Source organism: Zootermopsis nevadensis, unplaced genomic scaffold, assembly GCF_977971745.1.
Source record: "Zootermopsis nevadensis isolate Lab colony 2312 unplaced genomic scaffold, Znev_1.0 Znev_ptg000016l, whole genome shotgun sequence".
NCBI classification, from domain to species: Eukaryota; Metazoa; Arthropoda; class Insecta; order Blattodea; family Termopsidae; genus Zootermopsis; species Zootermopsis nevadensis.
The window spans coordinates 13,960,161-13,975,139 of NW_028259148.1; the positions used below are offsets into that span (position 1 = coordinate 13,960,161).

Below are 14,979 nucleotides of genomic sequence, written 5' to 3' on the forward strand. Positions count from 1 at the left end.
GAGTAATACTAAGACTTGTGAACCTTTTCTGTTTTCTACTTGCTGATTGACTTCATCAGTCTCCGAATATTAACTAACGCTGTACAAGGATATAAAGATTCAGTACTGCTAATGCCAAAGGTACCACCAAGATCTGCACCGGCGGCGGCTCCAGGCGGGCTCGCGCCCTGACCCTTCCGCGCACACCGCCGCTACATCTTAATCTCCTGTCTCCTTTCTGGTCTTACAATTTGCTGTTTTCCAAGAGGTTTCCTCCCAACAGAATTCTGTATGTATTCCTCACTCTCCACTCAAGTTACATGTTCAGCCAATAGCAGCTTTCTGTATTTCAATATGATAGCGAAACTAGGTGATCTGTGTCAGTCACAAAGCATATATTTTCCTGAGAATTTTGTTTTCAAACACTTGTCATTCATTCGATTATAAAGCGTTTTGACGATAGTGGATTACACTTAAAATTATTCATTGTCTCCAATGATGGAGACTAGCTCTATCTGACGGACCCAACTGAGTAGGTACCTCTCGCCTGAAATCGGAAACAGAGCCAGTTTCCGAAACGCCGCGGTCTCTTCTTCATGTTATTGACTGAAAAGTAAGAGAATTTTTCATTCCTATGCAAGGCAACTGGCAGGATTGTTTTGTGGACAGAATAATAAATTTTTAAACTGAAGAATAATAATAATGATTTCCAAAATTTATTCTTCTCCTGATTTCATCATGAATCTATTTTTGTTTGTTCGTGGTTGTTCCCAGATATGTAAGTTCTCAGTTTATTATACACATTTACATTATGAAGCTGTTAATGATTTTGTTTTTGTGTTCAGTTTACATTTATTTTCTTATCTGTTTTATGCTAGTTTTCTTATTGGCCTGTTTATATTCCTGATAGAGCCACGGTGGTCTAGCGGTTAGAACGCTGGCCTTGTAATCCTGTGGTCTCGGGTTCAATTCCCGGCGGTGCCCGAATTTATAACTTGTGTTGGGCAAGGCCGTGGTCTAGGCAACACAGAGTTTTCCTCCGTGGCATCCCAACAATTACTCCATTCACACACAGAAGAAGGCAATGGCAAACCACTTCTGGATCATCTGCCAAGAACGTATATGAACAGGTCCCAGTCCGTGAAAAGGATGGAAGGATCCTGTTCATATGGACCTGTCGTCAGACAGAACACTAAATAATAATAAGATGAGGTGGTCTAGCGGTTAGAACGCTGGCCTTGTAATCCTGAGGTCTCGGGTTCGATTCCCGGCTATAACTTGTGTTGGACAAGGCCGTGGTCTAGGCAACACGGAGTTTTCCTCCGTGGCATCCCAACAATTACTCCATTCACACACAGAAGAAGGCAATGGCAAACCACTTCTGGATCATCTGCCAAGAACGTATATGAACAGGTCCCAGTCCGAGAAAAGGATGGAAGGATCCTGTTCATATGGACCTGTCGTCAGACTGAACACTAAATAAAATAAATAAATATTCCTGATGCTATCAAACTTAACCATCATTTATGAAGATGGCTGCCTTCAGGGCTGTAGTGCCATGTAGTCTTGAAGAGGTCCTTGCTGCCTCCGTTATCAGGGTCATGAGTAAGCAAGGACCTCTGAAACGTCGGTAAACTTCTACAAGACTACATGACACTACAACCCTGAAGGCAGCTATCGTCAACTATACTTTTGCCAGTAAACAGTCAGTATTATATTGGTTCAATCATATTACAACTGGGTGAGCGTAACTTTGAAAGAAATATCTTGCTTTTGTTGTATGTGTGAATGTTCTTTTTTCCCCAGAGAGAACAAAATTATACAATTGCAAGATAGCTGAATGCCTAATGTCATATTTTACCAGAAGATTTGCACAAATAATTTTTCTTATTTTCCTATCTAGCTCAGCTGTGATGTGTATGCAGAGTTCAGATGGAGGAACAGGAATTGTATTGAAGAGTATGATACTTAATTTAAACTTGTACTAACAAAAGTATTTTAGTTTCAGGAGGAGAAAGCAAATATCTTTCCTCTAATTTAAATGGTGACATACTTGAAATATCCTTAACTGAAAGCTATAAGGACTGGGAAAGTTTAGAGGTATGAAAGATTTTAATTTTAATTTTCTTGTCATTGCTAATTAACTCTCTGTTAACATTACAGCTGACCCTGGAGTTCTTTACTAACCTCTGTTTTAAACTAATTCACAACCATGCATTCTATTTCTGTAAGATCCATTTCGATATTACAATTGTTACCTTCGAAGAGGTGCCCATTTCAAAAATTTCTATACATTTCTTGGTTTTCACATTTATCCTATTTTTCTTATGCATCAAAATTCACTTCAGGTGACTGAAGCACATAATGTCAACAGAAATATTATAAATAATTGTTAAATACTGACTTTTAATTTAATAGAATGCCAAGAAACAAGTCTGTGTATTATAATTCTCAAAGGCGAGTTCATACATCTGCCCATCTGAACCCGGTTTCGAGATATTGTCAGATGGAACTGGGACCTGAAAATAAAATTATTAGTTGGTGTCTAAAAGATTGAAAATCCAGGAAAAGTAGCATGAGTTTTAATCCTTGGACAATTCTTTGGGCATTGTTCTCTATTTTGTCGCTTCTAACGGTAAATATATAGAAAACAGTTAAAAAGTTCAAAAATTAAGTAGGATTTGAAGTTTTCACAGCGGTGAGTCTGAAGAAAGTTGTCTGCTGGGTTGTTGCATGATGTGGTCTGGTAGAAATCTACTGACGTTTCAGAGGCCCTTGATACCTCCATCATCGCCCTGACCAGACTACATGGCGTGTATGTGTGTGTAAAATTGTAACTTATTGTACAAACTTCATACAATAACATTTTTCTTTCTTCAGATTTGCTAAATGATTTACCAAGTCCAAATTTTAACAACTGCTAAAATGTATATAACAGTATTTTTAATACTTAAGAATTTAAATAATTCTGTTTATGCCCTTTGTTGTAGTTGAATATCATTTCATTGACTGATGAATATTGATACAAAACAAGATCTTTACAGATTTGTTAAAGATTTGATATTTTCTTATCATCAGCGTATACGCATACCTGGTTTAAATTATTTGATTCTGTTGCAATTTCTCTTGGACTTTCTTAGTGGGATTATCGACAACAGAAAGGACGTGAAATTACATATCCTTTGTTTCTGCTCATTCGAATCAAAATATATGAAACGAATGTTCACCTTCTTGGATCATACCAGATATACGACTGTGCTACAGAGTTCATCACTCAATAAATAAAAAATTAAAATATTTGATTGGCAGGCCTGTACATGCCATTTAAAAGCATTTCTATCAGATTTGAATTTCTTTCACTCTAAGAAAATATATCTAGACCCATTATATCTGTGAACAGAAAACATACCAAGGCAGGATAATTTAAAATTTCCTCTTAAAACTACTGATGGACGCTGTGGTAATATGCCACTGATAGCATTGCCTGCTGTTTGGTCACAGTCCGCAGTGAGTTCCACCCATCTGTCATCCTTAGATTATTTCTGCAAAATCTTTATTTATGTTACCCTCCTGTGCCTTTTTTGATCCTCCAGATAGCCATTTTTGAAGAGGTTTCCCCATCAAAATTTTATATTCATTCCTTCTATCCCCTATACTAGCCACATGTGCAGCCTAGTCTTTAAAATGTCAGTAACCTGAAACTTCATACTAACTAACTAGATGTTTTAGGGAACCCGAAGGTTCATCACCGAGTTAACCAAAGCCCTCCACTGGACCCTGTCTCCTTCAACTCCTATCTCCCATAGATCCCGCCTGAGATTATCCTCCCATCTACGTCTAGGTCTCCCCAGCGGTCTCTTCCCTTCAGGTTTCCCAACCAATACCCGGTGCACACCTCTTGTCCCATCCATGCGCGCTACATGTCCCGCCCATCTCATTCTTCTCGACTTAATCACCCTGACAATATTGGGGGAGCAGTACAGATTTTTAAGCTCGTCATTGTGCAGTTTTCTCCACGCCCCATCGTCTTCTCTCTTAGGCCCAAATATCCTCCTCAACACCCGATTCTCAAACACCTGCAATCTGTACTAATCATTTAAAATGCTTCTGTAATGGTTGTTATTTATCTATATTTTTTTCTAGGATACGTCTTTCTCCCACGTTCTCACAGTAATTTTGGAGACGGATTGTAGACCAGGAGTGAAAGTGGTAAGTTTTATGTGTGTGCAGTGAAGTAGCGATGTCTGATTTTATCATGTAAATGTATGGAAAATTTAACAGCATTATGTTTTGCAGGAATTCAGATTATCTATAGATCGCTTTACAAATGGGTACCCCCCCACATTCCTGGAATCAAGTTACGATATCAGTCTGGTTGTGCCATTACCTGTGGGCTCTACCATTATCGGAGATTGTGGTGTTACAGACATCGAAGTAACAGATTTTGATTATAATAACCAGTATCCAAGCCAAGTGGAATTTGTTCTGAGCGAAGCAGCGGAAAAGCTTCAAGTGTCTTCCGTAAAAAGAAATGGGAAGAAGTGGGCCGTGAGTCTGAAGACAACAGAAACGTTCAATATTGTACAGCCACTTACATTTTCTTTGACTGCTTATGTAAGTTTATTTCTTATGTTATATCACTTGACATAGACAATTCATGAAATATTATGTAACTTATAAATGTTTTAACATATTTCAACTAAAAAGTAGAATTAAAGATGGTGTCATGTGTGAGATTTTAGGTTCTCATGGTGGCTGTCATCTTTGTTTTTGTGCTGTGTAGCGCGGTAGAAGTTTGTTGGCATTTCAGAGGTGCTTGCTGTTTCCATTATCAAGACAGTAAGCACCTCTGAAACGTCAGTAAACGTCTACCAGACCACAGTGGAACATTTCGGGTGACAGCCATCTTCATACTCATTGCCACGAGAATCTGAAATCTCACAAAAGTGAATCTGGTGATTTGTAATGTGTTCATATACATCAAGTATCTGACAGCTGTCGAGTATAACATTTTTAAATAAAACAGAATAAACTGGGCCAGATGGGGTGCCTTGTATCAAAGTAAATGAACCTCGGAATCTTACATCTTAATTACAGAACTTCTTCTTGTATGGCTCTCCGGTCCGTGTTCGGTCCATGGCATCCTCAATTCTCCTCTTCCATTCGGTCCTCTGTTAGGTCCGTCTGTCCGAGGCTTCGATCGAGGTTTCGAAACATCTTCCTTTTTACGGTGCAAGGTCGTTAGCCTTGCGACCAACCCCCAACCTGGAGGACCAGGGTACCTGTCTTAGTCTGACCTCTCCCCCTCGACCAATCTGTCTAGGAGGCCCTACCAGTAGCTCTTGGGGTCACTGAGGTACTCAAGCCCCACCACCACGACAAGGTGGAGGTACCATTAAGTGGGGATATATTCGATTGCCCTCACAAATTTTGACAGAAGATGTAAACCTATTTCCTGAAACTTGGCTGTATTTAGAGATGATTTTAGTAACCATGGAGCTTCATAATTTATAATCTTCATAAAATATATCAGAATGATTAAATGAAGGAAGGCATGTCATGTAGCACACGTGGGGAAGTAATATACACATACAGAATTTTAATTGAAATGCCTGAAGGGAAGAGACTGCTTTCACTGACCTAGACTAAGGTAGGAGCTTAAGAAAATAGTTTTGTGAACAAACTCTTATAATTAATTATAATTCAAATTATATTTCAATTTTTGAAACCATATTTTCTTACACAAGGTTAATTTATTTGATTTTTCCCATCCTGAGTCCCAATGAAGTTGACAATTTTCTTTTAAATAAAAGAACTGATTGTGTAAAATTATATCATATTTTTTGACGTGATGAAACTTGGACACACTTTATAACAAACATATGATTATGATGAACAATTTTACAGTATCAATACATCTTTATACAAGAGCAACCATAATGGGCCAGATACAATATGGTTTGACTTTATTTTGAATTTATGTTGTTGCACTTACGTTTGTATGGTATAAAATAATTTATAATTAATATTAAATGTATAGATAAAATTGTCAGGATTTTTATGTTAAAATTCTTATATCTGTCACACATTTATGATCTGTCGTATTTAATTTTGTTGTCGTCTTCTGTTTTTAAGTCCCGTGTTGTTCCTCGTATCTGTTGATCTAGTGCATGGAATTTGTTTATGAAATACTTCTACATATTGTTCAGTTGTTTATGAACTTAGTATGCATACACATCTGTGCATGTCTGCTATAAATTATGTGCAGATATATCACTTAATTAAACATCATATGATCTGTCAACAGGTGTAAGGGATAACGGGATTTGAAACAGTAGATGACGAAAATTGAAATGAGATAGGTCATCACAGGAATTCATCTAAAATTATGACAATAATTTTATCATATATTATATTACAGAATGCCTTTTATTACGACAGTTTGTATTAACATATTTTAATGCAGGATTCACGGTGGTGAGTATGAAAATGACCGTCTTCTGGGTTGTAGCACTGTGTAATCTCATCACCCTGTTGATGGAGGCAGCAAGGACCTCTGGAACATCGGTAAACTACCAGACTACACAGCACTACAACCCAGAAGACAACGACCATCTTTCAGTGTGTTGTACGTGTATTTGTTTAACTTGGTTTTACATAAAATAACCTGAGTTAGCTTACAAATAGTTTGTGAAATCCCACTGATGACCTCAGGTTTGAAATTAATCGAGTCGCTAATAAAAATGATAACCGAGTTGCGTTGGATGGTTATTTTATAACATTCGACAGATGATTTATTTTGTAAGGAATCTGCTGTCGCTGAGTTCTGTGAAGTGTGTTGTATGTTTCAGGATGTATTTCCTGGGGACACAGGATTGTCAAGTGTAGTGCAAATAACATTAACACCAAATTTAGAGGTTTCTACTCCTCAGTCTCCTCTCTTCAAGGAGCCAATTCATATTTTGGACATAAAAGATGTAAGTTTTATGAACGGAAAACTTGGTGAGATTAATGTCGGGGAGGAGGTACAGTTGTACATGTAATGCATGAAATTTGCAGGAATTTGGTTGTGAAAATGTAAACTGGACTGAGCTGTCTTGGATGATGAAAAAATGGGGTTCAGTTCATTTGGTCAAGGCAGCTAATTTTCAGTTTGATTCTGTATGCCTGAAACGAGAATAGAGTGTGTGTGTGCGTGCGCCCCCCCCCAGATTTGAAGAACATTTGGCAACCATGCGTCAATGCTTGCATGTGATCCAGTTGGCCGTGTGGCATAGTAGCGTACTGTTAAAAAACCCAGCGTTTAAGTCTGGCCGGCAGTCTCTTGATTCGGCAGTTTAAATGATAAAGGTTAATATAAAATCTTTGCAGAATGTCAAATTAACCCACATTATGACAAATCATATCCCTGCACGGCTCTGAGAACTACTGACAAACTAATGCACACATAGCATTACGAGTGTTTGAAAACGGTGCTAGGAGGATATTTGGACCACAGAGGGATGAAGCAAGTGGGGAATTTAGAATATTGCATTGCGAGGAGCTTCGTGAATTGTACGGGTCACCTAGTGTAATGAGGATAGTGAAATCTAGGAGGATCTGATGGACTGGGCATGTAACACGCATGGGGGAGGGATTCAAGTGGTGCATACAGAATTTCAGTGGGATATCCTGGAAAATGACCACTGGGCAGACCAAGAAGGAAATGGGACGATATCAAGATGGATCCTAGGGAGGTGGGCTATGAGGATGGTAAATGGATGATTTTGGCTCAGAATCATGTCTGATGGTGTTGGATCCCCGGGTTCTACTACCAGGGAATTTAATTAGTTAGTTATGAGATCTTTAGGGTCTTGGAAGCGCAAATGAGAATTGTGATATTCTGCGTTATGACACCATGTAGTTGTGTAGGTATTTATCAACATTTTGGAAGAACATATCATCTCCATTTTCAGCGTAGGCATGGCACATGTAACATACGTGATATAAACAGCGAAGTGAAATTTCATATCCTTACAACAGCAAGTTTGTCTTTCGGGGTGTTGCACCATATAGTCTGGTAGATATTTACTGATGTTTCAAAGGTTCTTGCTGTCTCCATCATCAGGGTAATTGCTCTGAAATGTCAGCAAACTTCTACCTGACTACAAAGTGCAACAGTTGAGAAGACAGCCATCTTTAAAAACAGCCAGTTTGATCCAAAGTTCTTGAAGAGACAGACGTACACGCATGCATGCACACGCTTAGTTTAAAGCTAAATCCTTGCTTAAGCATCATTACGTAAAGAGAAAGAAAATGTGCTTCACATCTTTTTAGATGTATTGGGATTTGTCATTGTCACTCCAACTACCTTAATTCATGTGAAACTGCCTCCAGTGCATGTTACTTGATAGGTTTTGGCGAGCCGAGCCATTGAGAATGTAATTCAAAGTTGAAATTGTCTAGTGTTTGTTTTGGGAATTTATATGAAGTATGCACACAGATGTTAATGCATATAGTAAATTTCTAGGAATAAAGGGATTGCATCATATATATATAATGATTGATATTATATTATATGTCCGGTCAGGAAAGCTAGCGATGTCTGGGGGTTCGTCGTGCTGACCACACGTCACCCTATATCTGGTTGGATGATCGTTCACCTCTGCTTTAGGCATGTGAACGTGAGGCCAGCAGTCAAGCTAGTCGGCTTTGGCTCCCTGGAGCTGTTACGCCACGGATTTCATTTCATTATATTATACGTATGATATGATATTAATGATATAAAGATAATGAAACTGTTTCATTTTACACAAATCTGCAATATTTAATATCTGTGTTCCACAATATTTAAGGAAAGATACCATAATTGTCTTAATTTGTTCAGGGAGAAGACATAATTGGTCCAATAAAGGCAACCTTAGTTGAAGGTTTTTCTGCGGAAGTTGACGTGGGTCTTGCGTATTCACATGGTGAAAGTAAGTTGTTATTACTACCGTGTCATAAATCCTTAGTAACTATCACCAAATTGCACGCTTCAAGGTCACAGCACAGTCATACAACGCAGCATGAACAGCAGCCCCCCAGTGAGTGAAGACGGCTAAGAACTTGCAGCATATTGCTGTACTGGTGACTTTGAGCTGTGCAGTAAAGGGGGCAAAGTCCTTCTGAGGGCCTTGAAGCACGCAATTTTGTGAGAGATATTGTATATAGCACAATGTGCTGTATCTTGAAGCATGCTTATGACGTGAATTAAAATTATTTAACATTTACCCAAAACTCGTAATCACTATTCCACAGTTCATCAGGGTGTTTCAACTTACTGTGAACCAGCTAATTACTGAAAATTCAAAGTAAATAATACAAGAGTTTCCTGAAACATTTGCAAATCAGTTCCTGATGATGTGAAACAGAATATTTTATAATTGGAAAGATTTTGCACTGTGAATTTAAAACTTTGAATATTAAAATATGTTATATTTTAAGTACAGATCAGTTTCTGTCAATGAATTATTCTCCTACCATCTTGTTCAACCTTGTGTGTGGAGAGAATTAATCCCTGTTAAAACTAAGCTTCTTGTAGGTCCAATATAAAAGAAAGGCGTCAGTTTAGTGTCCTATTTGGTCGGGAAATTATGAAATAAATCATTAAGTTGGATTCAATTGCCAGCTTAAGTATAAAAATTAAAAAGCGCTTAATTAAATGAGTTGAAAATTGAAAGGAGAAAAATGAGGCGTTGTTTCCTGGGATAAATACACAAAACAGACACATGCACAGGTTCACAGCAGTTTTTTCTCACAGATAAAAAAATAACATTAGTTTGAAGTAGTTTATGTTTTGATGAGTTCCAAAACGTGTACAATTATGTGTTTGTGTACCAAATTACTAACTCCATAGAGCAGAATTGTTCTTGAGAAATTAATTGTTCACTGAACTAGTCAATATATGTCCTTAATGTTTTTGGAACCCAAATCACAATTTTCAGTAATAATTGTTTCAATTATTTATTTTAATCCGTCTTATCACAATATTTAAAATTTCTTATAATTAAGATAATAAAATATCATTGATGTTCCATATCGATTGATCGATTTACATTGGATGTTCCAAAATGTAAATCGATCAATCGATATGGAACATCAATGATATTTTATTATCTTAATTATAAGAAATTTTAAATATTGTGATAAGACGGATTAAAATAAATAATTGTTAGAATATTCACAATATGACGCAATTACACTATCTTAATAATTGTTTCTAAACGCATTGGGAATGGAGCGTATTGTAATAAAAAGGCAAGTAGCCACATGTGAGTAAGTTCATTTTGGACACATCACACACACACGTGGTCAAGTTAGAGTGGGTTGATTGTTGATTTTGGTTTCTTCCTTAAAAATAAGGTCAAGTTAGGGAAGTGTCTGATTTAAAAATGTAGTAGCTGTGTTTGTGTGTAAGAATAAACACGGGTTAAATGAAATATAATTTAATTTATAGATCTTGAGGGATTCTTTGATGCAGACATCAGCGGAGATACTGTAACTGTGACACTAAGAGAGTCGTCTTCCATCACAGAACTGAGTGGAAACTTTGGTGTCCTTATTCTGGTGGTGAGTATTTTTTAATATATATACACACGCTGTTCTATGTAATGCGTATCATATCCTCCACTGTTGATTATGAAGTAATGCATCTTTATTGCTAATCTGATTTATTTGAAGTACTACATTAATAGAATGAGCCGGGATAGCTCAGTCAGTATAGTGACTAGCTACGGGCTGGACGACCTGGGTTCGATCCCCGACGGGGGCAGAGGATTTTTCTTCTAGCCTCTGCGTCCAGACCGGCTCTGGGGCCCACCCAGCCTCCTCTACAATGGGTACCGGGGTCCTTTCCCGGGGGTAAAGCCGGCCGGGGCGTGATGCTGACCACTCACCCCCATCTAGTGCCGAGGTCAAGGAAGAGAGGAGCTATACCTCCACTCACCCCAAACGCCTACATGGCGTATAGTGGGACAAACTTTAGTTTACTTAGTGGTAATTTTGAACTGCATTACTTACATCATTATCAACTTTGTGAAGTGATTCATTTAAAGGAAGATTATTAATTTTATTAGGCTCCTTATTATGGCGAAACTGTGGTTATTTCTAGGCAACGCATCGAGATACCGGTCAAAGCGGAAGGACTGTGATCCACGTAACGCTGCCAGGCAATTATGCGACTCCCCCACCAACAAGTAAGTGAAACTTTGATATACTGCTCAAGTGCTTAACCAGCTGTCATGTTTTGTAGATCTCTGATTGCCGCTTATAGCAGAGGTTCAGGTATTTTCCTGCTGGAAGTTTTATGAATTTATTCAGTACTATTGTGATCGTAGTGTTTACTTTCATAGAAAATAATTCCATAATTTGGTTAGAAATCCAGTGTGATATTTTCCTTTCATTACCTTTATTTATCTGGTGACAGCGAAACTGATTAAGTCAGTGCTTCACATATATTACATGTGAAGTCATGTAGTTCTTATAATTCCTCCTATAAAATGATGTTTGTATAACTAAATGAAATTTATCCTCTTTGGTTGTTTCTGATGAGATATTATATGCAGTGTTTGTGTCTTCACGTGTTTTAAAAAAGGGTCCCATTTTATAAATAAGGATAATAAGAATAATAATTTATTCTTGCGGTAATTGTTTATTTTTTCCAAATTGAGACTGTGGGTATGAATTGAAACCTGAGGACGCGCAATGCCGGGGTGACAAGGCACACACTCAACATAGTTACTGTACTCACTGCACTGAAAACGTGTCAATTTTCCCATAGATCTGTTTATTAGAACGTTCCGTAAGCTACAGATATATCTGATTTCCGCTTGGGAAGAATTGAAGTTGTTAGTACCAAAAATATACATAAATCATCTTTAAAAACATCAATTTTCATGCAAGAAATTTAGTCAAGAATTAAAATCTGAGAAAACTGCGTAACTCACATGAATATGCTTTGATATCAGTGCCACTGTCTAAAATCAATTGGTCAGGTGTCGTGATCTAAACGTGGATGAAGCAACGACTGGCATCAGCACAGTCGTACAGACTAGTGTGTGCGTGGTGCTTCATGTCGTAGAAAGAAAATATAGGATTGTTCATCAAGAATTGTAGTATCTCTTGTTTATAAACCAGTCACAAAACAGGGCGTCATTAAAACAAATTTATATAGTGTTTGAAGTGGCTGTCTTCAGACTCACCATCTTAAAAACTTCAAATCTTAATATAGTGACAAGTTGGAAAAGTATGTACGCAGTTCAGTGATTTTAATCGCTATCTGTGTTCTTTCTCCGCATTTGCTTTCAATCTTATTCTGTTCTTACATTATTATACATTCCATAAAACATGGAATAAATATCTTATATTTTCTCATGTAAATCTGAATTCAGAATATTGCATTCATGTGGTACTAAAAGTTGAACGTGATATGTGCAGCGTTTATTACGCAAGGATGACTTATGAAGATTAAAACCCACTCTAGATCGTGAGCCAAATGATGACGTTGTAAGCTATATATTTAATTCTGTAAGGTAATAGAAATGTGAGTGAATGAAAGCGCCTGAGATGGCGTCCAGCCGCTCATTTGAAAGCTGATGTGCAGGAAAATAAAAGTTCTGCAATCAGAGTTAACAAAGCTGCAGAATTACGCTATATTCTTGAGTGTGAACAAGTAAAAATGGTTTTGCTGCATTGTATAGCTCTACATGTACATAGTAGGTCATAGGTCATGGGTCATGGGTCTTTTGTTTCAATGCATCGTTTCCATTCTGTGAATTCTAACATTATATGCGAGATTAGTGTTTAGCAAGACCGCTAAGAACATCTTAACAGAAGTGATGGACATCATTATACGTTACTGAAGCTGTTAAATCAGTACATGGTTTGTCAGAACGTCGTAAATTTTGTATAATCTAGCTAACTGAGTTGGCAATTTGATACGTGCTTATATTATAACAGCAATGCCATTAATATTTAAGATTCATTATATTGCCTCGAATGTCATAAACTATATTTCAGTAAACTTCTGTATGCCTCCTGTTAAGAATTTTTGGCAGTGTGGCATTATATATATATATATATAACTTACAATTTCACTGTGAAATTGTATATTTGTTCGTTATTTTTGAAGTTCTCTTCAGTTTACATTTTATGTAAGTAATTATGGAGGCGTACGTTTTAACCTGATTCTGAGGTCCATATATGGCCTAATCAAAGACAACAATAAATGGAGAATTAGGTACAATTATGAATTGTATGCTTTGTATGAGGACACGGATATTATAACTTCTATAAAAGTTGGTAGGTTGAAATGGGCTGGTCGTGTTGTTCAAATGGACCAGCAACAACCTGAAAAAAGTATTCTTAATGCCAAACCAGAAGGCCTAAATGAGATCGGAGGATGGAGTGGACAAGAATGTTAAAGAAAGAAACTAGACGAGCATGGCCAGGAATAGTCAAATGTGGCAGAATCTTCTAAGGAAGACTTTGGCTCCAAAAGGGCAGTTTTGCCAATGATGATGATTTACAGTTATAATTTTGTGAAATTAATCTTTGGACCACCTTATGAAGTGCAGGAGGTCCCAGATTGTTTACCAGTGAGTTGATTATCATAACCATTTAAAGCCTAGTGGCTTCCCACATTCTTTATTAATCAACACTTCTACATTTTACCCATAGGGTGTATTTATGTGTTTTGTATGATTCTTTGAGTAAACAGCATTTATTTCCTTAAACAGCATTAACAGAATGATTTTTGTTATGGTTATAGATAGCGTTTTCTTTGAATATTATTAAGATGAACTTAAGCTTCAAAGAGTTAATAATTATGTTAAATTTAATTTTATAAGCCACCCAAACTTCTTATGGCAAATTTGTGCTCCTGACATACGGTATTAAAATTCTCTGAACAGACTTATGTCAGATAGCTGGGGCATCCTGTTAATAAACTGTATACAGAAATCTGCCCTTGATTGTTCCTGTGAAGAACAAATGTATTGTGAGCTGCTGTTTAGAGAAGCACCTGCATGAGTCGTGCAGCCATTTGAAGATCGAGGAAGAATGGAATTCAGAAGATCATTTTTCCTGCAGGTACAACGGAAGTTTTCACGTGTCCGACAGAACCAACAACAGTGTACCTGCCCTGTACAACTGAAATTGCCACTGAATGTCCAGTGCAAACGTGTCCAGATGTCACCACAGAAGAAATATTAATGTGTACGTGCCCAGCCTGCCCAACAGAAGTAACGCAATGTCCGGAATTAACAACGCAATCTGTAGAATGCCCACCTTGTTCAACCGAAGACATTACCAGCACATCATCATCATTTCCTTCAGGTATATTACAGGATATAATGGGATTATTAATATTTAATTTTTTTATCATTCACTTTTTCATTAATTTTCATTTATTCATATTTTTAATCACAGTTTACAATTTTACAAATTTAAACTAAAATTGAAATGATAACTGCCTTTGACAGTTTTCATGAGAAATCATGCCCTTTTAAAAGTTATTCTGTTGAAATTCATAGATAATCCATAACATAAAATGTACAAGATTAATGTAAACAAAATTGTTTGTCTCATACGCTAAATGTAAGGAGTTTATATTCTTGCATACTATGAAAAATGCCAACAGGACAGAGAGGGGACAGTAGTAATGTGGCACGGTTTCATTCCCCAATGACCCAGTTGAATTATAAGATAATTTATTTCTTCTGTCATGAAGCTGGATAATATTTAAGTGCAAACTACAGGTCAAACAGTTACAAGCAAAAAACTTAAATTTTATATGTGGCGTACCTCATCTGAAAGTCCAGCTTCAATTCTCTTAACCCTATTGTTTCGTTCTATACCACTGAAAATGTAGTCTCCTTGATTTCATCTCTGACTTCTTTCAGATATTCATAGACAAAAGGGAATAACATTGTGGTTGTCCTGTTATAGCAGGTGTAATGAGGTAGATATAGCCCAGTGGTA

The 14,979-nt window shown here is 37.1% G+C and overlaps 1 protein-coding gene across 5 annotated transcripts in view; it reads left to right on the forward strand.

The window, feature by feature from the left end:
- LOC110837076 (uncharacterized) overlaps positions 1–14,979 on the forward strand; it is a 42,722-nt gene that overhangs the window by 5,010 nt on the left and 22,733 nt on the right. For 3 of the 5 annotated variants that reach the window (XM_022078879.2, XM_022078880.2, XM_087349936.1), the window contains exons 3-10: positions 1,982–2,079; positions 4,123–4,188; positions 4,276–4,593; positions 6,831–6,956; positions 8,846–8,936; positions 10,457–10,569; positions 11,111–11,195; positions 14,089–14,334. In XM_022078879.2, coding sequence (XP_021934571.2) covers positions 1,982–2,079; positions 4,123–4,188; positions 4,276–4,593; positions 6,831–6,956; positions 8,846–8,936; positions 10,457–10,569; positions 11,111–11,195; positions 14,089–14,334 — 1,143 coding nt within the window. The remainder of the gene's footprint in view (positions 1–1,981; positions 2,080–4,122; positions 4,189–4,275; positions 4,594–6,830; positions 6,957–8,845; positions 8,937–10,456; positions 10,570–11,110; positions 11,196–14,088; positions 14,335–14,979) is intronic. The other 2 variants (XM_022078881.2, XM_022078882.2) reach the window with 1 other exon arrangement.